Source organism: Oryctolagus cuniculus, chromosome 13, assembly GCF_051225735.1.
Source record: "Oryctolagus cuniculus isolate XC-2025 breed Fujian yellow rabbit chromosome 13, ASM5122573v1, whole genome shotgun sequence".
In the NCBI taxonomy this organism is placed as follows: domain Eukaryota; kingdom Metazoa; phylum Chordata; class Mammalia; order Lagomorpha; family Leporidae; genus Oryctolagus; species Oryctolagus cuniculus.
In genome coordinates this window covers 40,271,292-40,297,302 of record NC_142879.1, presented here as the reverse complement: position 1 = coordinate 40,297,302, position 26,011 = coordinate 40,271,292, and the positions used below count along the sequence as shown (strand labels likewise).

At 41.0% G+C, this 26,011-nt stretch overlaps 1 protein-coding gene across 1 annotated transcript in view; it reads left to right on the top strand.

Annotated features, from left to right (window-relative positions):
• The window catches only part of DNAH14 (dynein axonemal heavy chain 14), a 321,439-nt gene that overhangs the window by 104,288 nt on the left and 191,140 nt on the right, over positions 1-26,011 (top strand). The window contains exons 22-28 of the mRNA XM_089311474.1: positions 2,460-2,581; positions 7,975-8,146; positions 11,478-11,582; positions 11,670-11,788; positions 12,655-12,729; positions 16,017-16,104; positions 24,962-25,209. Of these exons, the coding sequence (XP_089167600.1) occupies positions 2,460-2,581; positions 7,975-8,146; positions 11,478-11,582; positions 11,670-11,788; positions 12,655-12,729; positions 16,017-16,104; positions 24,962-25,209 (929 nt within the window). The remainder of the gene's footprint in view (positions 1-2,459; positions 2,582-7,974; positions 8,147-11,477; positions 11,583-11,669; positions 11,789-12,654; positions 12,730-16,016; positions 16,105-24,961; positions 25,210-26,011) is intronic.

Genomic DNA, 26,011 nt, shown 5'->3' with positions numbered 1-26,011 from the left:
GACTAGTATTGGAGGTATGAAAGGGTAGTTGGGGGGCTGGCACTGTGGCACAGCGGGTTAATGCTCCATTTCTGATCCAGCTTTCTGCTGTGGCCTGGGAAAGAAGTAGAAGATGGCCCAAGTCCTTGGGCACCTGCACCCACGTGGGAGACCCAGAGGAAGCTCCTGGCTTCTATCGGCACAGCTCCAGCCATTGCAGCCAACTGGGGACTGAACCATCAGATGGAAGACCTCTCTCTCTCTCTGCCTCTCCTCTCTGTAACTCTGACTTTCAAATAAATAAATAAATCTTTTTTTTAAAAGGGTAGTTGAAAACCTTCCCACTAGGAATAGTCTAGGCTCAGATGGCTTATACAAAACATTCAAGGGAGAAATAATATCAATGCTGAATGCATCAAATCCTCTGGAAGGTTGTAGAGGAAAGAATCCATCCCAACTCAACCTATGAGACTAGCATTACCTACAACAAAACCAGACAAAGACACTGAAGGAAAACTAAAGATTAGTAGATCTCTCGACGACAATTGTGAAAATTATCAAAATATTCCAAATCAATCTGTCAGTATGTAAAGAAGATGGTGTGTTATGGCCAAGAAAATTTGATTTGAGAAATGCAGAGTTGGTTTTCCATTAAAAAAAAACTAATATAATTCACCATAGTAAACTTTAAAAGAAAATATACCTGATTATCTTAGTACATACTGAAAAACTCTTATAAAAATACAGCATCCTTCTCTGGGGGGAAAAAACTCTCCACTAATTAGGACAAGAAGAGAATATCCGGAACCTGATGAAGGAGACCTAATATCATACTTAAGGGTGAAATATTGAACCCTTCCCTAAGATGTTCTCTGTTACCCGTTCTATTAAATATTGTACTGGAAATTGTAGCCCATCTATTAAGTCAAGACTTAGAAATGAAATTTATTTTGTTAGAAAAGTAGAATATTCCTCATATTTAGATGAAGTTTATAGTAAATACCTTTTAAAAATCCAATAAAATCTATTTAAATAGTAAACTCGGTAAGTTTGCATGACAGGAGATTGATCTACAAAAATCATCTACATTCTAGATACTGGTACTGAACAATTAGAAATTGAAATGTAAAATGACAATAACATGGGGCCAGCACTGTGGTGTAATGGGTAAAGCCACTGCCTGCAGTGGCAGCACCCCATATAGGGGCCGGTTCAAGTCCTGGCTGCTCCACTTCCGATCCAGCTCTCTGCTGTGGTCTGGGAAAGCAGTGGAAGATGGCCCAAGTCCTTGGGCCTCTGCACCGGCATGGGAGACCCAGAAGAAGCTCCTGGCTCCGGATCGGCACAGCTCCGGCCATTGTGGCCATCTGGGGAATGAACCACTAACAGAAGACCTTTCCCTTCCTCTCCTTCCCTCTCCCTCCCTCTCCTTCCCTCTCTCTCTCCCTCTCCTTCCCTCTCTCTCCTCTCTCTGTCCTCTCTCTCTCCCCTCTCTCTCCCTCTCTCTCCCTTTCTCTCTCTCTCTGCCTTTGCCTTTTTGTAATTCTGCCTTTCTTATAAATAAAAATAAATCTTTTTTTAAAAATGACAGTAACGTAAAATGTGATATTTCAGGATAAATCAAGAATGTATAGTGTCTGTACAAGGAAAACTAAAAACCCTGCACAATAAAATTAGGACTTAAATAAAGGGAATTTGTATTGTCTTCACGTATGAGAAGTGAGATAGCAGTAAGAGAAAAGGATTATACAAGGAAATCCTTCAAGGTAATAGATTTTTGTCATCTTGATTATGCTGATAATTTCACAGGTGTAAGTAGATGTTAAGATATTCAATTATAAACTTTGCGTGGTTGATTATTATACCTCAACAAAACTATCAAAATAAGATTTGGAAGTGAATACCAGAAAAGAAATATAAATCAGTTATAGGTAGTTCTTCTGAGTAGCCAGAGTTAGAGGATGGGCCAATTCATTGGTTTTTTAAACAAGTATTGCAGTTTTAATTTATCTGTCATGATTTTTTTTCAATTTAAGAAATATATTTGGAAAAAGTTGTTATAGCTACATAATGGGATTTTCTGAAATCATTTAAAGAAGACATCATCTCTTAAAAAGTAACTTACAGAATAATATGGTTACTAAACTACTAAAGGTATTACATGTATGTCTGTACATAAATGCTTGAAGAAAAAATACTGAGGTAGTACACATACCAAACTTCTTAATTGTATTTTCTCTATGATAGCAATGAGCAAATAAATGTTGAATGGGAAATATTCATGTTAATTTTCTACATGTGTATGTTTGTCACTCAAATCTTTTATATATAATATGAGAATTGGATGAACAGAACATCAAATTTCAAAAAATACTGTGACCCATTATTTTCTGTATGTCAATGACAATCATCTTTGATCTTAGTTTCTATTATATGACTCATAATTTTGTATATTTGTTGTATTTTTTCAATCACTGTAGGATCTTGTGAATGAATGGAATAAAAACCTGACAATATTTTCTTACACCATTGAAGAATGGATGACTTGTCAGAGAAATTGGCTTTATGTTGAGCCAATCTTCAACTGTTTAGAAATACAAAGGTAAAAACTTAAAATACACCATTTATAGGGTTAAAAAATGCAAGGCGGGTTACTTTCTGTAATCTTTGAGAAGCGTACAGTCATCTTTCCTGCTTACATACATAAGAGTATAATGTGCTGAATATTTTTTTCTTTCACAAGAGATTACAAGCATCACTTTTTTTTAAGTTTATTTGACAGATAGAGTTAGACAGTGAGAGAGAGCGACAGAGAGAAAGGTCTTCCTTTCCATTAGTTCACCCCCAAAATGGCTGCCATAGCCGGAGCTATGCCGATCCGAAGCCAGGAGCCAGGTGCTTCTTCCTGGTCTCCAACACGGGTGCAGGCGCCCAAGCACTTGGGCCTTCCTCCACTGCCCTCCCAGGCCACAGCAGAGAGCTGGACTAGAAGAGGAGCGACCGGAACTAGAACTCGGCGCCCATATGGGATGCCAGTGCTGCAGGCGGAGGATTAACCAAGTGAGTCATGGTGCCGGCAGCCTCCACAAGCATCACTTTTTTAAAAACTTGTTTTGCAATTTTTAAAAAAAAATATTTACTTCAATGTAATGAGAGAGTGTGTGTGTACATGTATCTGCACACACAAGCGCTCCCATCCAGTAGTTCACTCCCCAGACACCCAGATGGAGCCAAAGCCAGGGGCAGGAACTTGGGCATCTTAAACTGGTGTTTTACCCACTACACCCACTGCCCACTTCCCCTCAATTATTGATAGAAATATATAAAGGATTAGGGGGAGAGGCATCAGATATGTCATTATAATCCATAAATGGTAATTTTAAGTGCCTATTTCTAGAATGTTAGTGTGGTTTTAATATGCATAATCACATTTTTAGTAGCATTCACACATTAATGAGAATTTCTTACTTTAGGTCAGGTAGAAGAATAAACGGCCTTGGCAATAGTGCGTGTATGTGTGTGTGTGTGTGTGTGTGTGTTTTAAGATTTATTTGAAAGAGTTAGAGAAGGAGAGAGAAATTGATTGATCTTCCATCTGCTGGTTCACTCCTCAGATGGCCACAAATAAGGCTGGGGTAGGCCGAAGCCAGGAGCTAGGAGCCTCCTCCAGGTCTCCCATGTGGGTTGCAGTGCCCCAGGCACTTGGGCTGTCCTCTGCTGCTTTTCCTATGGGCTGGCAATTGTTAAAAAAAAAAAAAAAAAAAAAAAGTCTACCGCAGTAAGAAACAACGAAATCCAGTCATTTGCAACAAAATGGAGGAATCTGGAACACATCATGCTGAGTGAAATAAGCCAATCCCAAAGGGACAAATACCATATGTTCTCCCTGATCGGTGACAACTGACTGAACACCAAAAAGGAAACCTCCTGAAGTGAAATGGACACTATGGGAAACGGTGACTTGATCAGCATAGCCCTGACTGTTAATGAACAACTTAATACATTATCCCTCTTAATAGTTTTTTTGTCTGTTCTACTTAATATGACTGGTTTAATTCTGTAATTAATACACAGTTATTCTTAAGTGTTGAAAATTAACTGAAATGTGATCCCTGTTAAACATAAGAGTGGGAATAAGAGAGGGAAGAGATGTATAATTTGGGACATGCTCAAGCTGACTTGCCCCAAATGGTAGAGTTAGAAACATACCAGGGGATTCCAATTCAATCCCATCAAGGTGGCATATACCAATGCCATCTCACTATTCCAAGTGATCAATTTCAGTTCACAATTGATCATAACGAAAGGACTAAGAGTCAAAGGGAGCACATAAACAAGTCTAGTACCTGCTAACACTAACCGATAGAATAAATAAGGGGGAGAGTGATCCAACATGGGAAGTGAGATACTCAGCAGACTCATAGAATGGCAGATGTCCTAAATAGCACTCTGGCCTCAGAATCAGCCCTAAAGGCATTCGGATCTGGCTGAAAAGCCCATGAGAGTATTTCAGGCATGGAAAGCCAAGACACTCTGGCAAAAGATCTCTGCGAGTGAGATCCCAGTGGAAAGAACAGGTCTTCAAAGAAGGAGGTACCTTTCTCTGAAGGGAGGAGAGAACCTCCACTTTGACTATGACCTTGTCTAAACAAGATAAGAATCGGAGAACTCAGAGGGCTTCCATAGCCTTGGAAACTCATGACTGGAGCATAGGGAGATTACTGATGCCATAGACAGGAGTGTCAATTGGTAAAGTCAACAGCAGGAGTCACTGTGCACTTACTCCTCATGTAGGATCTCTATCCTTAATGTGCTGTACATTGAGATTTAATGCTATAACGAGTACTCAAACAATATATTTCACTTTGTGTTTCTTTGGGGGTGCAAACTGTTGAAATCCTTACTTAATGCATACTAAACTGATCCTCTGTAAAAAAAAAAAAAAGAAAGAAATTATCAACTCCCAACTTGACTCTCACTGGGATTAAACATGACAATAGGTCTGATCTGATTTCATCATCATTTAAAAAAAATCATCTATTATTTTTCACTTTATGTTTCTGTGTGGGAGCAAACTGCTGAAATCCTTACTTAATGTATACTAAGCTGATCTTCTGTATATTAAGATAATCGAAAATGAATCTTGATGTGAATGGAAGGGGAGAGGGAGTGGGAAAGGGGAGGGTTGTGGGTGGGAGGGACGGTATGTGGGGGAAGCCATTGTAATCCATAAATCGTACTTTGGAAATTTATATTCATTAAATAAAAGTTAAAAAAAAAAGAATCTGGGAAAAAAAAAAAGTCTACCTGTGGGACTGGTACTGTGGTATAGCCAGTTAAGTTATCATTGGCAGCGCCAGCTTACTGTGTAGGCACGGGTTCAAGTCCTGGCTGCTCTACTTCCAATCCAACTCTCTGTTAATGCTCCTGGGAAAGCAGCAGAGGATGGCTCAGGATCTTGGTACCCTGCACCCATGTGGGAAACCCGGAAGAAGCTCCCAGCTTCAGCCTGACCCAACCCCGGCTGTTTGCGGCCATTTGGGCAGTGAACCAGAGGATGGAGGATCTCTCTCTGTTTCTCTGTAACTCTTTCAAATAAATCTTATTTTTAAAAACATCTACATTGTCTTTTTATTCATAGCATTAAAATCAGTTGGCCTCTAACCTATTTAAGTGGTTAGTCTTAAGCATGCTTCAGTTGAGATAAATTTATTACCCAGACACAATCTAAATGATTGGTGTACAAGCTAGTCTAGAAGCTGTTCTTAAATAAAGTAGGAAGTCGTGAAGTAAGTGTTTGAAAGTCATATGATGGAAAGACCTTGCATATCAAGATAAGCATACTGAAAATTATTTTGGGGGCAAAGAATAGCCATTAAAAGCTTATGAAAGGGAACTGCTTAGGTGAAAATATTGCTATGCAGGAATTAATGTTCATATTTGATATATGTGGTTATTTCTGGTCATCGAAGTCTTTGGAATTCTTCTGTTCTATTAATCTGCAGTTATTCTGAAAGTCCTCCAAGGTGAAACCACATACTTTAGGAGTAAATCCTTTATAATTGCAACACCTTTGAGCCTAAAATTCCAATTTATTACTACATTTTACTAAAAATTTCTTACTTGAAAGAAATCAAACTCCTAAGCATCAGAGTTCAAAATATCACTAAATTGTTCTTTCACAGGATTTACAGAAGTTGAAAAGAGGCTTTTAATTAAGGGATTCTGAAAACTCTTGTAAATATGTCTAAAGAAAACACTGGACTGTAATAGACCGACATTTGATGAATGCAGGAGGACAGTTAGTCCTATACCAGCAGGGAACATAAGAAAGGGGGGGGGCAGTGAAGAGCAAGAGACTCAACATAGGGGAGAATCTTTCAGGATTTATGAACTCGAGCATGCCATGCCATTTACCCTTGCTCCAAACCAGCTATGAGGACTGCATTAGAACATTCCAGAGATGCTGGGAGATTGCTTAACAGAAGTGGACATCAAAGCCCCTTTCCTGATAGGATTTTTGCTGAGCTGTAGCATCTTTTAGGTTGAGCATCACAGATAGGGAATGGGATAATGGTGGCAATGTTTTTGGGAGAGTTTGACCTATGCCATCCAGAAGGGTGGGGGCATTGGAAACTAGGGCTTTAATAACAGGGCAAGGAAGAAGAGCAAGAATGCTTGATTTTCCTAGGCTAGTGTCAACCAGAGGTGATTCTGCCTGTTAGGGGACATTTTGCAAAGTTTATAAACATTTTTAGTTGGCATCTAGTGGGTGGAGGCCAAGGATACTTTGCAACATCCTATAATACACAGGATAGCGCCCCCACCCCCAAGAAAGAAGGTTCTAGTCCCAAACATCAGCAGTGCTGAAGTTGAGGGACCCTGACTTAGACCATGGTGGCACACAGAAGGCTCTAAGTTAGAACCATCTTGAAAATGGCGGCTGGCCAGAACAAGGATATCCCAGAAGTATACTACTTAGAGAAGGAACTTGAGAAACAGTTGGAGAAAGCCAAAGGATAATACAATATGGAGACTCCTGTTGGGGATAATCTAAAACCCCAGCATTACATCTGAAGGATATTTGCCAAGACAGGGCATTCAAGAGGCAAAGAAGATCCAAAGGAACACCAGCCGAATCCCTCGCCCCCGCCCCTGCATACACACACACACTGACTCTCATTTCCTCCTCACTCAACTTCCAAGCCACGAAGTGCTTGAATGAAACAACTCAGATGAGATGGTTGTGGGGTATATGGCTGAGCAGAGACAGTGGAAAAGCTAGACCACCTAATTTTTGAAGCTACTTCAACAACAGAAGAAACAAATGAATCTATCAGTGGGTTACCAAGCCACCTGTGGATTTTGTGGTTTCTCTCCAAGGGGAGAAAACTATGATAATATCCTGCACAGGAACAGTTATATACCAAGACTGCCACCTGCCTTACATTTCCTTATCCCCTAAGGTTAGGTGGTCATTAACAGAACCGCGAATTTCTTCCATAACTCCTCTACATCCTTGGTCCTGAGCTAAACATCCCCTCTGCCTTCATTTCACTTCAGAACCGCACTCCTCCTAAAATCCAGATCAAACAGCCTCTTGTTCAAGAAGCTCTCTCCAGATCCTTCTGCTCCTCTAGAATTTCAGTGGTGCTTTGTTTTATTACATTGAATAGAACACAAATCACTCATTACTTGACATAGAATTTGTGTACATGTGTCTGCAATCACACACCAAGTATAATCTTGTTCATTGATGGTCTTACATCTAATTTTTCCCAGAATTTCTTACCATGTTATTCATGTTATTCACCCAAGCATGTTATTCATATACAGCAGGCACTCAAAAGTTAGCTTTACTTAATGACTGAGGAAGAAAAATAAAACATTTATGTTTTCTAAATTAAACCAAGTTCTGTGGCAAATGTGTGAGGTTATAAATATTAATCATAGGGCCTTCAAAAAATAAAATTGTATCTTATTTTATTTCCAAAGGCAGCTCCCAGAAGAAACAAAACTTTTCTCTCAGGTGATTTCCACGTGGAAAAAAATAACATCAAAACTGCAAAACAAACTGAACGCCTTGCAAATAATCATCTTGGCCAGAGTCCCTGACATTCTGAAAACTTGCAATACACATCTTGAATGTATAAAGAAAAGTCTTGAGGTAAAACGGCATACCAGTCCTAAAGTGGGGAATCATTTTATTCCATGACAGTAACACAATACACTGTAGAAACTAATTCCAGGGAAGATTTTCTTTTTTGCTCTAGCTGCCAACAATTTCTCACATTCTCCCAATGTACAGCATTAGCGGAAATGTTAACAAAAAAGCAGGTGGATGGGACTAATCTAAATGGTCTTAGGCAAAGTACCAAACTTTTAGAGCCCATGACCTTTTTTTTAAAGTGTATTTATCTTTTACTTATTTGAGAGACAGGCAGGAACAGAGACATTTTCTATCTGCTGGTTCGGTCCCCAATTGCTTACAACAGCCAGGGTTGGGCCGGAACAAACAGGAGCCTCAGGCTCCACCTGGGTCTCCCATGTGGGTGGCAGAGACCCAGGTACTTGAGCTGGCACCTGCCGCCTCCCAATGTGGATCAGCAGGAAGCTGGATCCAAAGTGGGAAAGGAGGGTAGGTCATACCCAATCCCTAACACTTAGATGGGGGAGGTGGGTGTCCCAAGCAGTTGGCCTAACACACTGTGCCACACTGGCTACCCCAAGTTCCATTATCTTCAAATTGAAAAAACTAGCAGCTACCTTGAGGGGTTTTCTTCTAAATAAGAGGACATACTTAAACCACAGGAGCTGGCACAGGAAGTACTTAATGAAGGTGATGTATTTTATTAGCACTACTATTAAATTTACAAATGCAGCAAAAGTTGAAATAGAACATCTTGATGGATCTATAAACTTAAATTTCTGAGTTCATGTATTTATGCATCACCAAAACATTGAATTGTCAGCTAGAGTTACGTATTACTTAAACACTGGGTTTTAATATTTGAGATTCACGGCATATGCATTTATTTCACTTCATAAGCCAAGATTTTTTTTTCAGGCATTCATCACTTTTTCTTACTAAACACAAGACAGAGTGATTATGATGACTGCTCCTGAATATTTAACTGTAGTCAGAGCCTAAAGATAGAAAAGTTGTCTGGATAGGCTTCCCTCTATACAAATCTATGATCTGGAACAGGTAAAGAGGCCACCACAGATGCTGATGAACAATAGCTGGTTTGCCAGGTGATCATTAAGATAAGCTTTCCAGTTATTTTGAGCACATCTCTGAATGCTTACTGAGGATCATTCCAAACCAGTAATCATTTATCCAAGTATTGAGTACCAGCATTGCTGCTCTAGGCTGGGACTCCAAAGATAAAGACACATCACCTGCTGCTTCAGAACTGTAGTACAGGAAATGAAACAGTAGAGAGAGATTACCGTGGGAAGTACACCATGACAGATTAGGTAGTAAGGCCATAGCAAGGAGGAGAAATTCATCCAGCCCGAGGGAAGTTACAACTGACCCGGGTCTTAAAGGCGGTCCAGGTGTTAACTAGGGAAGAATCAGAGCAAAGATGGCGGGTGAGGAGAGCATCCTAGGCAAAGGGAAAAGTGCAAAGATGCGGAGCTCTGAGCAAGTGTGGTGTCTTCTGAAATTGAATGGCCGGGGGAGGGGGCAGTTGGAGGTCTCTAGGGAGGCAGGGGACAGGATGGTGAAGGGGCCTTAAAGATCACACTGTTGACTTTCATGAGTATCCAGGGAAAGCTTTTAAGCAGGAAGGTGACTAATTTAATTCCGAACTATCTCTCAACGTTGTCACATCAGGATTCAAATTTCAACATGAGCTTAGAGGGACAAATAATATTAAAACCATAACAGGGGCAGTGAGGATAGATACTTAAAAACTAGTTAAAGCCCGTAGTGACAGTGAAAGGATGTGGAGCCTGGATTTCTGGCTTGGTCATGAAATGGAAGATAATCATGCTATAAAGACAGAACCAGAGGAGGAAGAGATTTAGAGACTTAGGTGGAAACAAGTTAAGTTTTGTTCATACTGAAAATCCAATACATATGAGAGATCTGCATGAACATCCTAATTTGGCAGCTGGGAACAATAGCTCCTCCTTGTCTGTTGCTTTACCTTCCACAGCTCCAGTTACACATGGCCAACCGTGGTCCAAAAATAGTACATGGAAAATTCCAGAAATGCAATTCGTGGGTTTTAAATTGCCTGCTGTTTGTCTAATGAAACCTCACACTCCGTGCTCTGTCCCACCCAGAATGTCAGTCATCCCTCTGCCCAGCATACTCACTCCGTATACAGTACCCGCTGCTTAGGTGTTTAGTAGCCATGGCAGCTGTCGTATTCCCTATCATGGTATCAGAGTGCTTGGGTACAAGTAATAGGGTAAAAGGGTTTGGCACAATCTGCGGTTTCAGCTGTTTCTTTAGGTGAAAGGGGGAAGCAACGTTGCTATGGCAGAGAGCAGTGATTCGAAAGGAAGAGCAGATGGATAGGTGTCAGTCAGCTCAGGAAGAGCATGAGTGAAAAGAGAGATGAGGTGGGAACTGAGGAGACATCAACGCTCCGGTGGAGGGGCTCCAGAGGGACTCTTGAGGGAAGATGCTAAGTAGTGACTGAGAGATGGAAGAAAATCCAGAAAGTGACATTCCAGTGGGCAAAGGGCTGAGTCAAATCCCATGGAGATATCACACAACACGAAGACTGAGAAGCGCCCAGGAAATTTGGTGGCATTAGGGGCCAGACGGTGGAGTGTGGGATGACAGAGAATAGGTAAAGACTTGGAGCTACACACTGTCTAAGGAACTTTGTGGCGAGATGGGCAAGTAGACAGTGGTTAGAGGAGAACAAGGGGAGGGCAAAGGCTTCTTCTATTTCGTCCTTGAGAGAGCTGGAAGGGAGAGGCCTGTTGCAAAGGGGAGCCTGAAGATGTAGGACAGAAATAAGTAAGGATGCTGTGGCCCAGTGTAAGTGAGTGGGTATCTCTTCTTCCAAAAAGAAGGAATGGTAACACAGGTGTGAATGCTCTAAGTTGTGGGGGCAGGTGGGGAGACCCTCTCTGAGAGTCCTTGTGTCATCTGTGAGGGGGTCACTTCCTTTCTCAGGTGGAGACTCCACGTACAGGGAGACAGCCGGAAGCTGGAGGTACAGGAAGGCAATGTCGATAATGCCAAAATACAGTGCTTTATTAGTGGTGAATAGGAAAATAGTGTATGTGTAAGAGTGGGTTTTATTTGTTTCTGTTTTGGTTTCAATTTGCCCTGGTTTTTCTGTATTGAAGTTTCTTTTAGTAGCTGAAGTATAGCTTTCATCGGACATAGGGTGTTATTTTGATGGGTGTTAGCATGTACACTACAGCTCTACTGTTGCAGCTTCCGTGTAGGTAGGCACACGTGAGGATGTGACTCACACCACGATTAAATCTGTATCCTGACCTGCATTTCTCTCGGTTCTGGACAGGACTACCTTGAGATGAAAAGAAGTATTTTCCCAAGATTCTACTTTCTCAGCAACGCTGAGCTTCTTGACATTCTCGCTGGCAGCAGAAACCCCGAGTCTGTCCAGGTAATCACGTGGCTCTCTGGCAGCAGCGTCATTTCCGGGCCAGACCAGGATTTCATCAGGCTAACGGTTTGTGTTTCTGCTTCACAGCCTCATCTTATGAAGTGCTTTGAAAACGTGAAACAACTGGTGATCTGCAAACAAGAAATCGGCCCCCCTGTTGTAAGAGCGCTGGTATCTGCGGAAGACGAATGCCTTGTGCTGCCCGAGTATGACAAAGCTACAAACTAAATTTAAACTCCTTAAAACCTCATTGTTTAAGATCTCTGACATTTGACACTCTATAGAAGTTTTCTAAGCAAACTTGGATAATGTCCTTCCTCAAATACACGGTCGCCTTTCTATGCTCCCTTCCCTATCCTACGTACTCCTCTCTTCCTTTTCTTTCAAAGCCAATAATCTTCAGACTCCTGGTGCTTTCTAATTCGGTGTAGCTTCTGCTCTGCCATTAAAATCCGCTTTCAGTTTCCTGCTCCCTTTTGAGCGAGTGACCTCTTGTTGGCTTCCTTGTTGGGACACAGGAAATATGCCGTTTGTTGGGAGTTGTTGATGCGATTCCCACAGGGTTTCCACTGAGCTCTGGCTCCATCCTGGTCTGGTCCCAGGCAGTGATAATAAGCTAGGTCCATTACACTGGTCCAATTGGCTAACCCAGCAGAGGACTGTAGAAACCTGGGCATTTGACCCCTGATGTAAGTTGATTTTAAAAATGCTGTGTCCAACCCTTTACATGCACCGAAACCCCTCGCCTAACCCTGCTGATTAAAGGAGCCAAGGAGGAATCCAAAAATGTTTTATTATAAATTGCTCACTCTTACAGAATCATTTTACATGGAAACTAATTACTGTGTAAATTCATGGTTTTGATGTCAGAATTTCTTAAAGCCTGGTAATGGGATTTCTGTGCAGTTCTCTAAATTAAAATCTAGAACAACCAAAGGATATTGTAGACTCATAGTCTTTTGATCTATGAACGTAACAAAAAATGTGTAGAAAATGTAGTCTATAGGCTTAATTAAAGGACTGAACCAGGAATTAAAATAATTTTTTGTAATATTTTTGAAACAAATTACAGGAAAATTCATATAAGAAGTGCTGTAGAACAGTGGCTGGTAAATGTAGAAAAAAACATGTTTGAAGCAATGAAAAAGTAAGTACAATTATGGAATCCTAACATCATATAAATGATATATCTATATTTATCTCTACTTCTATGAGTTCAACTTTTTTATGTCTCAGGTATAAATGTGAGATCATGCAATAATTTGTCTTTCTATGCCTGACTTACTTCACTTAGCATAGTGTTCCCTAGGTTCATCCATGTCATCACAAACGAGATTTCCTTCTTTTTAAAGATTTAATAGTATTCCGTTGTATTTATAAACACTGCGTTTTCTTTGCTCTTCTGCTGAGAATACAAATGGTTTGCCCATATTTTGCCTATTGTGAATCACCCTGCAGTGCACATTGGAATGCAGATGTCTCTTTGCATACTTATTTCTATTCCTTTGAATACATACCCAGAAGTAAGACTGCTGTGTCATATGACAGCTTTATTTTTGATTTTTTTGAGGAACTTCCATGATGTTTTCCATAATGACTGTTTTAATTTACATTTCCTCTGACAATATGCAGGAGTTCCCTTTTCTCTACCCCCTTGCCATCACTTACCTTTTTTTTTTTCTTTTTTGAAAGGCAAAGAGAATAAGAGTGAGAGCAGAGCGTATAGGGAGTGGGGTAGGGAGAAAGAGGGAGAGAGCTTCTATCTACTGCTTCACTCCCCAGATGTCTGCTACAGCTAGCACTGGACCAGGCTGAAACCAGGAGGCTGGACCTCAATCCTGTTTTCCCACATGGGTGGCCGGAACCCAAGTAGGTAAAATCACCATCTGCTGCCTCCTAAGGTATGCATTAGGAAGCTAGACCAGAAGTAGAAGAGTCAGAACTTGGACCTAGGCTCTCTGTTATGGGATGCAGATGTCTCAAGCAGTGTCTTAGCCATGGCACCAAACAACTACTCCACCTATTCCTTTTTGATAATAGTCATTCTAGCATGCAAGGTGATATCTCACTGTAGTTTTAATTCACATTTCTCCAATGTTAGTGATGAGAAAACTGCAGTGGGTTTTTTGTTTGTTTTTACATATACCTGTTGACCATTTGTATGTCTTGAGAAATGTCTACTCTGGTCCTTTGCCTATTTTCTAACGGGTTTGTTTATTTTCTTGTTATTGAGCTGTTTGAGTGCCTTACATATTTTGGGTATCAGTGTCTATCAGAATGTGAATGGAAGGGGAGAGGGAGTGGGAAAGGGGAGGGTTGTGGGTGGGAGGGACGGTATGGGGGGGAAGCCATTGTAATCCATAAGTCGTACTTTGGAAATTTATATTCATTAAATAAAAGTTAAAAAAAAAGAAAAAAAGAAAAAAATCCAGGGATGATAAATTCCCCCAGCTTTTGGATATATGAGAAAGTTTTTGATCTCTCCTTTGATTTAAAGCACAAAATTACTGTGTATAGTGCTGGCTGGCAATTTTTGCTTTGAGCTTTTAAAATGTTATGCATTTGCTCTAACCTCCTGAAAAACTTGCTGATAGTCTTATGGTGATTCACTTGTGTTTAATAAATCACCTTTCCTTTGCTGCTTTCAAAATTCTCTGTGTCTTTAAACTTTGACAGTTGGATTAGAATGCATTTTGGTGTAGGTGTTTGAATTCATCCTGTTTGGTCTTGGATCTGGATTTCTACTTCATTTTCTAGGCTTGGGAAGTTTTCTGCCATGATTTCTTCGACATGTTTTCTGCCCTCTTTTGTTTCTATTCTCTTTCTGGTATATCAGCAATTACATAAATTGTCTCACTGCATGATTTAAGTCCTTTCCTCTGTCTTCACACTTTCATTCTTTTTTAGTTTTATTCCTCAGATTGAGTGATTTCCAGTGACCTGTCTTCAAATTCACTAATCCTCCTTCCACTTAATTGCACCTACTGTTATCCCCTTTATTGAATTTTCTAGCTTAGTTATGGTCTCCTTCACTTGTATGATTTCTACTTGTTACTTTTTAATGTTTTCTCGCTTTGTTGATGTTCTGTTTCTACATGCATTGCTTTCATGACTTCAGTGAGCACCTTTATGACTGCTGTTTTGAATTCCCAGTCAGGTAAATCACCTGTCTCCATTTCATTAGTATCAGTTTCTGGAGACTTATTTTATTTTTCTTTTTGCAATAGATTTTCCTATTTCTCTGTTTTCCTTGACTCTCTGTGTTGATTTCTGTGTATTAGATAAGACAACCAACTCTTCCAGTTTTGTTATATTTAACCTCATCCTCACCTCTGTAAAGAGACCTTTGTCTATATTCTGTTTAAGGAACCCTTTGGAAATTGTTTCCCTATTTTTTTCTATTTAAGAGGTGGTAGAGAGTTCCATTGGCTCACTCCCCAAATGCCCAAAATGGTTGGGGCTAAGCTAGGCCACAGCTGGGGTCTGGAAACTCGGGTCATGTCTCCCATGTACTTGAGCCATCACCTGCTGTCTCCCAGGGTGTACACAGGCAGGAAGCTGGTGTCCTACCTGGCATCTTAACCCCAAGAACAGATGCTTACCCCTAAGTAACCCTTTGAATATGTTGCTGTCTGCTGACACAGTGACTGATATAGTGTCTTCAATATTTGATTATTATCACAAATGAACACATTCTAACCATCATATTGTACATTTTCTAATGGCTGGGGTTTTTCACTTCTTGTTGTTAGATTACATTTCTTCATTTCTTTTGGTGTAGCTGTACCAAAGTTATAAACATTTTCTTTTTAAATAAAACTTCCTGGATTTTAATTTTTTCAATTTATTTGAGAGAGAAAGAGCATACAGTACAAGAACCCAATTGCTTGAGTCATCACCTCTGCCTCCCAGGATCTGCATTAGCAGGAAACTAGAGTCAGAAGCTGGAGCCAAGAATTAAACCTGGGTACTCTCAGTTCAAGTCCCAGCTGTTCCACTTCAGATCCAGTTCCCTGCTAATGCTCCCGGCAAAGCAGCAGAAAATGTCCCTAGTGCTTGGGCCCCTGCCACCCACAGAAGAGACCTGGATGGAGTTCCTGGCTCCTGGCTTTGGCCTGTCTCAGCCCCGGCCATTGCAGCCATTTGGAGAATGAGCTAGTATCTGGAACTTCTCTCTTCTCTGTCCCTCACTCTCTGTCATTCTGCCTTTCAAATAAATAGGTTTTTGAAAAAGTATAGATAATGTTAAAAAGGAATTCAAGAAATGTGCATTATCCATATATTAAGGCTCTGTTACCTCTATGTATTCTTATACAGATTGCTAAATTAGAAAAAAAGAACATCTTAAAAAAATTCCCCTGTAATCTTGTATGGTTGATCATTAAATGACTAGGCATAAGTAATATAAGTAATATAAATTATTTTTGTTCATAGATTTATAAATCAAGGGATTAACGACTGGCACTGCCAGACTTTTTCTCCATGGGTGGTATCTCATTTGGGACAAGTGGTACTCACTGTGGTAAGTTAATTTTGCTTTGATGTATGTGTATAAGTATTTGGTTTGTGGCTGTGCTGCAAAGAAAGCAAAGATGTAGGAAATATATCATTATGCAGTGTACTGATGTCTGCAAGTTGCATTGAAATGTAAATGTTAAAAAAGGATGGCAAGATGAATAGATATATATGTGATAAAGTAAACATAGCAAAAATTTTCCTATAGAATAGGTGATGGGTGTACAGGAATTCACTTATAAGTAAATTTTTCTACAGTCTTCAAATTTTTTGTAACATAATATTGAATGAAAATAATCCATAAATTATTATCATTATTTTCCTATGGATGTTACTATGTTGCATTATATTTATTTTTACTTCAGTCATTAAAAAATTAAGTTTAAACTTGGAAGTTTAGATGAGAATAACAAGTCTCCCTGGGTTAATCAAGATGTCAGCAGGGCTGTGTTCCTTCCTGGAGACTCTTGGGAAAATTCATGTCCCTTCCGATTCAAGCTTCTAGAGACCACTTGGTATTCCTGAGTATGCCTTGTGGTCACTTCCTCAGTGTTCAAAGCCAACAATATTGCATCTTCCTAACCATCCTTTTGTCCCTCTGATCATGGGTGAAAATTTTTTCCTGTTTTTTCATGTTGTAGCAAATGACAAGATTTCATCATTTTTATGGCTGAATAGTATTTCACTGTGTACATTTTTTTACTATGCATTTATCAGTTGGTGGACATTTGGGTGGTTTCCATTTCTTGATGATTGTGATTAGTGACACAATAAACATGGAAATGGAAATGTATCTTCAACAGACAGCTCTCATTTCCTTTGGATATATATCTAGTGCAGGGATGGCTGAATCACATGGCAGTTCAATTTTTAATTTTTTCAGGATCCTCCATACTGTTTCCCACAATGGCTGTGCTAGTCTTCAGTTTACATTACCACAAACAGCGTGCATGTGTTCACTTTCCCCCATCCTCACCAGCACTTGTTATATTTTAGCTAATATCCATTCTAACTGTACTGAGGTAAATTTTGCTTTCTATTTTCCTGATGATTAGTGATGGTGAGCATTTTTTTTCATGTACCTACTGGACACACCCATGTTTTTGTTTAAAAATAAGTATTACATCTATTGCTCATTTATTAAGCCATATTTTTTGCTATTAAGTTGTTGAACTTATTTATTCTGGTTATTAACCTCTTGTTGTATATATGAAAGTACTTCAAAACATTTATGAGAAATGGAATTTAAAAATGTTTATTTTGTTGTGAGAAAATTTTGAAATCCACCCCTAGATTTTCCATTAATATGAACTTTCCATGAACTTTTTGAAGACCCCATGTATAGTTTCCAAATATTTCATCCCATTCTGTAAATTGTCTTTGTTGGTTATTTCCTTTGCTGTTCAAAAGCCTTTTAGTATGATGAAATTCCATTTATCTATTCTTCCTTTTGTTTAGACGTCATCAGAAAAAAGCCTTGCCCATTCCAATGTCCTGAAGCAATTCCCCTGTGTTTGCTTCTAGTAGTTTCGTAGTTTCAGATCTTAGACTTAGGTCTTTCATCCATTTTTTAATATGGTGATAAGTAGGGTCTGGTTTCATTCTTCATTGGATTTCTAACTCTTCCAGCACCATGTCTTGAAAAGACTGCATTTTCTCCAATGCACGTTCTTGGCAGCCCTGTCAAAGTTCAGTTAGCCATAAATGAATAAGTTTGCTAGTAGGTTCTCTCTTTTGTTCCACTGGTACATATGTCTTCTTCATGCTAATTCTGTGCCACCTTAATTACTGTATCTTTGTAGTATATATTTTGAAGTCTGGTATTGTGAGACCTCCAGGTTTACTCGTTTTGCTCAAGATTGCTTTGGCTATTCATGGTTTTTTTCTGATTCCAAATTTTAGGATTGTTTTTTGTTGTTCTATGAAGAACATCATTGGTGTTTCAATGGGCCTTGAATCTGCAAATAACTTGAGGTAGTATGGATATTTTTAACAGTATCGATTCTACCAATCCATGAACATAGGATGTCTTTTGTTAATATTTTGTTAGGACATTGAATCTGTACAAAATTTGATATAGGATCAATATTTTTTGTAAGTTTTTAAGCTTTTTATTTAGTGAGAGAAATGCATAGGGGAGTGAGGCACTTAAGGGAGAAAGAAAAGTCCAGAAATTAAGTTGGGATCCATCCCAAGCAGAAAGCAGGCCTAGAGCCACGCGTGGTGAGCGTTTGATTATGAGCAGCCCAAGCAGCTTAGCACGAGCAGTGAAGCAAAGGCAAAGGGCACGGGTGGCCCCAAGGTGTGAGCAGCAAGGGCAGGAAAGGGAATAAGGGTGAGAAAAAGGCCTGGATTAATATTTTAACAATATTAATTCTCCCCATTCATGGATACAGGCTGACTTTCCATTTCTTTGTGTCTTCAAATTCCTTCATCAATGTGTTATGTATATTAGTTTTCATTATGGAGCTCTTTCACCTCTTTGGTTAATTTTATTCCTGAGCACTTTTCTGTAGCTGTTGAAAATGGGGTTGTCTTCTTGATCTTATTTTCAGATAATTTATTATTGACCTCTAGCAATGCTGGGGTGTTTTTTTATGTCTATTTTGTATCCTTTATCTTTGATAAATTCATTTATTTATTTTAATAGTTTTTTGGTGGAGTCTTCAGAGTTTTCTGTTTATAAGATCATGTCATCTGTAAACAATGATGATTTGATTTCCTTCTTTCCAATTTGGATTCCCTTTGTTTCTTTCTCTTGCCTAGTTTCTCTGGCTAGGATTTCCAGTACTAACATTTAATAAAGTGGTGAAAGCGGGCAGCCTTGTATCATTCCAGAACAGAGAGAGCCTTCAGCTTTTCCCCATTCAGTATGATGTTGGCTGTGAGATACATTTCTTCTGTACTTAATTTGTGCAGTGATTTTTTTTTTATCATGGATACTGACTTTTATTGAACGCCTTTTCTGTATTAAGATGATCGATCACATGGTGTTTTTCCTTCATTCTGCTGATGTGATATATCATGTTCATTGATTTGTGTATGTTGAATCACCATCCTGTATGCCTGGGATGAATCCTGCCTGATTGCACTGAATGATCCTTTTAATGTCATGTTGGATTCAGTTTGCTAGTGTTTCGTTGAGTATGTTTGAATCCATGTTCATCAAGAATATTGGCCTATAGCTTTCATTTATTGTTTAGTCCTTGCCTGGTTTTGGCATCAGGGCAGTTATTCTTATAGAACAAATTTAGAAAAAAAAAAGCCTTCCTCTTCAACTTTTTAGAATAATTTAAGATGTATTGGTATTATTTCTCCTTTAAATGTTGGGTAGAATTCAATAGTGAAGCCATTTAATTCTGGACTTTTCATTGATGGGAGAATTTTTCTTGTTTTGTTTTGTTTTTTTTTTTTTTTTTTTTTTTTTTTTGACAGGCAGAGTGGACAGTGAGAGAGAGAGACAGAGAGAAAGGTCTTCCTTTGCCGTTGGTTCACCCTCCAATGGCCACCGCACCGCGTTGATCCGATGGCAGGAGCCAGGAGCCAGGTGCTTTTCCTGGTCTCCCATGGGGTGCAGGGCCCAAGCACCTGGGCCATCCTCCACTGCACTCCCTGGCCACAGCAGAGGGCTGGCCTGGAAGAGGGGCAACCGGGACAGAATCTGGCGCCCCAACCGGGACTAGAACCCGGTGTGCCGGCGCCGCTAGGCAGAGGATTAGCCTAGTGAGCCACGGCGCCGGCCTGATGGGAGAATTTTTAATTACTGATTTAATATTATTACTCATTCATCAGTTCAGATATTCTGCTTATTTGTAATTCAATATTAGTAAGGTATCTGTATCCAAGAATTTGCCCATTTCTTCTAGGTTACCAACTTTGTCAGTGTATTAATTGTTTGTAATAGTATCTCATAATCCTTTGTGTTTTCATGGTGTCAGTTGTAACATTTTCCTTTTTGTTTCTAATTTTATTTATTTGCATCCTCTTTTTTCCTCAGCCTAGCTACAACTTTGTTGATTTTATCTTTCTTGAAAAGCCATCTCTTTGCTTCACTGATATTTTCTATTGTGTTATCTAGTCTCTATTTTGCTCTGATCTTTATTCTTCTTTCTACTAATTTTGGTTTTGGTTTATTCTTGTTCATCTAATTCCCTGAGGTGCATGATAGGGTGTTTACTTTAGACCTTTCTGATTTTTTTAATGTAGGTATTAATTGCTTCCCTGTTAGTACCTCTTTGTTGTATCCTATAGGTCTTAGTAGATTTTGTCTCCATTTTCAGTAGTTTCAAGACACTGGAAATTTTCCTTCTCAGTTTCTTCCTTTATATGTTGGTTGTTCAGGAGTAAATTATTTAATTTCAATGTGCTTATATAGTTTCCAAAGTTTTCTTGTTATTGATTTCTAGCTTTTGTGGTAAAAAAAAAAAGGTACTAGATATAATTTCAGTACTTAAAAATTTTTGAAACTCAGTTTGTGAATCACCATATGACTTATCCTGGAGAATTTTCCATGAGCTATGAAGAAGAATGTATATTCTGTAGCTGTTGCATGCAATGTTCTGTAGCTGTCTGTTAGGTCCAACTCTTCCCGAAGTGGACAGTTTATCCACATTGTACTGCCTTGGGGGGGATGGGTGGGTAGTCCCATGGCCATAAACCCTGTGATATTAGATCACACCAGAGCTTGCAGCCTGCTGAGTCCAGTACATTGTGGGGTAGGACCAAAGCCCACACTGCTTATAGCATGCCTGCTGCTGAGGTGGACTCAAGGCCTGAGCTGGCTGAGGCCAGGATATGAAAGTCCAATATCCATATGGGTGCAGGGGCCTAAGCACTTGGGCCATCTTCTACTGCTTTGCCAGGCCACATCAGAGAGCTGGATTGGAAAAGGAGCAGCCGGGACTACAACAGGTGCCCATATGGGATGCTGGTGGCACAGGTGGAGGATTAAGCTACTGCAACATGGCACTGGCCCAAAAGTCTCTTCTTAAACTAAAACCAGGCCCTGTGGTTTCTCTCTTGGCTTCCTCACCTCTTGTGAACTTAGTCTAGCCCATGAGTAGCCACCCAAACTGGTCTCTCCGCGGGGAGGGTGCTGGAATGTCTCACTTAGCTACCATCTTGCTCTGCCTCCTGAGGACATAGATGTCTTTCTAGAAAGTCAATATTCTGCCTACTACTACGGGCATGTTTGTTAAAGCTAGTTATTGTTTGCTGAGAGCTCAAAAGAGAATGAGAGGGGCCAGCGTTGTGGTGTAGCAGGTTAAGCCACCTCCTGCAGCACCAGCATCCCATATGGGCACTGGTTCAAGTCTCAGCTGCTCCGCTTCCAATCTAGCTCCCTGTTAATACACCTGGGGAAGCAGTGGAGGATGGCCTAACTCCTTGGGGCCCTGCACACATGTGGGAGACCCAGAAGAAGCTTCTGGCTTCAGCCTCTCCCAGCCCCAGCTGTTGTGGGTGTATGGGGAGTTAACCAGCGAATGGAAGACCTCTCTTTGTGTCTTTCCCTCTCTCTAACTCTGCCTTTCAAGTAAATAAATATTTAATAAAAAGAGAGCAAATGAGAAGAAAAACTAAGAAAGGTTGATCTCTAGAAAGTCAAAATTGGCAATTCTTTTGAGAGGCAGTGATGGAAGCCACGGAAGTGATAAAACTCCCCCCAGCAGGGTGGAGGAGGAGGGACAGAGAAAGATCCCAAGAAACACCAACATTTAAGAAGTAGGCATAAGAGGGGAATCCACGAAGAGGGCCGAAAAAGAGTAGCTAGAAGAAGAAAAAAAAATTAGGAGATCTGTCATGGAAGCTAAGGGAGAAAGGGCCTTTTCTGTCTCTTGCTCCAGAAGTTGGAGTGATTTAAAGGCTCTAGAGAGATGTAAGCAGTTTATTCTGGAATGGACGTTTGGTATGGTAGTTAAGATGCCAGCTGGGGTGCCCATAGCTCTGCTCCCAATTCCAGTTCCTGCCAATGTGCTCCCTATGGGGCAGCAGATGATGGCTCAAGCACTTGGCCCCTGATATGCAGTGGGAGGCCTGGGGAGTTCCTAGCTCTTGGCCTAACCCCGGCTGTTGGAGGCAATTGGAGAGTGAAAGATAAGAGATCTCTTGGAGCCTGCGCTGTGGCATAGCAGGTAAAGCCACTGCCTGCAGGGCTGGCATCCCATATGCGCTCCAGTTCAAATCCCCACTGCTCCACTTCCAATCCAGCTCTCTGCTATGACCTGGGAAAGCATCAGAAGATGACCCAAGTGCTTGGGCCCTTGTACCCGCATGGGAGACCTGGAAGAGGCTCCTGGCTTCCGATCGGCCCAGCTCTGGTCATTGCAGCCCTTTGGGGAGTAACCAGCGGGTGGAAGACCTTTCTCTCTCTCTCTCTCTCTCTCTCTCTCTCTGCTCTTCCCTCCCTCCCCCCTCCCTCCTTCTCTTTCTGTATGTGTGTGTAACTCTGACTTTCAAATAAAAAATAAGTAAATCTTTTTTAAAAAAGAAGTCTCTTCTGCTCTTCCTCTGTCACTCTTTCAAATAAATATTTTTTAAAAGATTTATTTATTGATTTGAAAGGGAGAGTGACAGAGACATAGAGACAGAGAGGGAGGTGTTCCATCCACTGGTTCACTCTCCAATGTCTGCAGCAGCCAGAGCTGAGCCGATCCAAAGCCAAGAGCCAGGAGCTTCTCCCAGGTCTCCCACGTGGTGCAGTGGCCCAAGGACTTGGGCCATCTTCTACTGTTTTCCTAGGCCATAGCAGAGAGCTAGATCAGAAGTGGAGCAGCAGGGACTCAAACCGGCGCCCAAATGGGATAACAACATAGCAGGTGGCAGCTTTACCAGCTAACCCACAGTGTCAGCCCCCTATTTTTTTTTTAAAGATTTATTTATTTTACTTGAGAGTCAGAGTTACACAGAGCTAGAAGGAGATGCAGAGAGAGAGGTCTTCCATCTGCTGGTTCAGTTGGCTGCAATGGCTGGAGCTGTACCAATCTGAAGCCAGGAGCCAGGAGCTTCCTCCGGGTATGCCCACATGGGTGCAAGGGCCCAAGAACTTGGGCCGTCTTCTACTGCTTTTCCAGACCATAGCAGAGAGCTGGATTGGAAGTGGAGCAGCCAGGACTCAAACTGGTGCCCATATGGGATGCTGCACTGTAGGCAGCAGCTTTATCCGGTATGCCACAGTGCTGGTCCTGCCCCCTAATTTTTTTAAATAACAAAAATAACATCATTTTACTTGGCTTGACCTACCACAATTTTCAAGTCATTGCTAATAAAACATCCTGGGATTGCCGATACAAATTACAATAACCAAATCTTAGTCCCTTTTGCTCTTTACTCGACTGAAATTTCATAAACCACTTTTAGATCTTAAACTGAAGAATTTCTTTAAGCTGCTATTTACAAAGGTGACAACATCATAATGAAGCAGTCTGTGCATTTCCATTGGAAATGCAAATAATCAAACCTCCTCTACCAGGCACAGCTCTCCCCAGCCCTAGTCTGCAGAGATGTTCAGCTAAGATGCAGGCTGCATTTTGTTTCGAAAAACACATTATGGAAGACATTGGCTCCAGTCTCTGAATGTGCCCCTGCCACAGTTCTTCCCACAAATGCGCTCCCTGCTGTTAATTTCTCTTCCCAGCAGGCAGCCTACCAAGGCTCCTTTATCTCACATTTCTGAATATGTTGCACGACTAAGAGTTGACCCCTAATGGAGATAAAGACACTTGCGGGGAGAGGGAATGAGGAGACATCTGTATGCACTGGCTCCTGAGAAGATTCCCAGACAGATCTTCCCCAGGATACAGCATTGAGAACTCCTCCACAAACAAACAGAAAATCTGGTTCATAGTGTCCCGCACTGGAGCAAGATCCTCCTAGCCCAGGGACGGCCTCAGCCCCCGGATCCACTCTCCTGAGGCTGTGATTCTGGAATAAACATCTCAGGGACAGCAGAGCAATGGCGTCTGAGAAGACCGTGCCATGACTCGGCCTGCCCTGTGGTTCACACCGTGTGCCCCAGACTTCTGCTCCAGCTTATCTCCCAAGCCTCCGTCTCTACCCTCCTGTTGATCTTTTGAGTCCACAACACCTTTGCGAGAGTCCTGCTTCATAGATTATAAGTCTACAGAATTCTTTAAGAGAGTCCTGGTTAGGAACGAGAGTGCTGATGGATACACCAGGTTGCCTATCCTGTGCCTTCTGTGAGTACACACTCAGTGTGTTCTAGGTGTATTACGTGTGAGATCCGTGGAGAAAGTGGCACTGATCTCCTCTTGGAGTGCTCTATTGTTACTGTCCCAGGTTATTTTTTTTTTTTTTTTTACTGATGAAGGGATTAAGAATAAAAGATTTAGAAAATACAGATGGCGGGCCAGTGCTATGGCGTAGCAAGTAAAGCCACCCCTGCAGTGCTGATATCCCATTTGGGCTCTGGTTCTAGTCCTGGCTGCTCCACTTCCGATCCAGCTCTCTGCTATGGCCTGGGAAAACAGTGGAAGATGGCCCAAGTGCATGGGGCCCTGCACTTACAAGGGAAAAGCGGAAGAAACTCCTGGCTCCTGGCTCCTGGCTTCCAATCAGCCCAGCTCCAGCTGTTGTGACCGTATGGGGTGTGAACCAGCAGGTGGAAGATTTCTCTCTCTCTCTCTCTGCCTCTGCCTCCCTGTAACTCTGTCTTTCAAATGAATAAATATAAGCTTTAAAAAAATGAATAAGGCCTCTATAAACATTCGTCAAAATTTAAGTTTTAGCCCTCAAATACATGCAAATGTGTAAGCCTTCTTTTCTCAAATACACATAGCATATATATGAGAGTGTTTTCATTTAAAAGTAAAAGTAGGCTGCAGTTATTATATTTATTTACTTTTCAGAGTCAGATCATATTTTATGATGATTGCATTAAAAGTTTCGCGAGTGCGCAGTCGAGGGAAGCTCTCGAGAACATCCACGCTGGTGTGCTAGGGCGTCTGGAAGAGGCTGCAGAGCTGCTGGACACCAGCAACGCGCAGACGAGAGCCGTGCTGGGCGCGCTGCTCATTCTCTACGTTCACTGCAGAGATGTGGTGAGAAGCCTGCTGCTCCAGGATATCTGCAAGGAGGACGACTTTGAGTGGACGAGGTAGGTGGGTCTGAATTATAATCCTACATACAACAACTCTTCGCGAGCATATCTTTAGGTAGAATGCTTCTCTACTTCAAACTCTGTCAAACATTTTAATTTGCGAGTATTTACAAAATTTTAAGCAAACCTAATCCTGTGGATCCTGCTTTCTGTCTTCGGCCCCTCCCCCTCATTTTCTTTAACCCCTTCTCTGCCTCATTTTCCTGAGCTGGTCACTGTCTCCCTAGCTGCGTTTTCCCCTTTGCCTTTGGCAGGTCGGCCCCAGGGTAGCAGCTGTCAGTCGGTAGCTGATCCAGCTCAGTCCTCTTGGCCCTGTGCTGGCAATTCTAGAGCAGAGTAGGCAGAGGAGACACATGGTAGAGCCTTTCCAGCGAGCTCCCTGACTCACACGCCCCGGAGTCAATTAGAAACCAGACGTTTAGAAGGAGAGGGCCACGGACTGGTGAGAAGAGATCAGGAGACAGAATTCCTGAGTAACTGTCACGTCTCAAACTTCCCAGTCAATTTTTTCCTGAAGGCTTTCTCTTCTGATTACACGTTCTCTCATCTGACACTCTCCGAAGTCATAGCTACCGATTTTTGAGTTTCTTTTTATTTTTTAATTTAAACTTTATTTTAAAAGTTTACTTATTTTAAATGATTATACTATGATCTGTTGTTCCATAAAGTATTTAAAACGGCTTACAAGGGTGAATAAACTCTTCCATGACAGCAGAAACAGAAGAAAGGCGATTAGCAGTCCTTCTGTAAGACCTTTCGGAACCTGGAAATCTGAAAAGACTGTGGCTGCCTCTTTTTG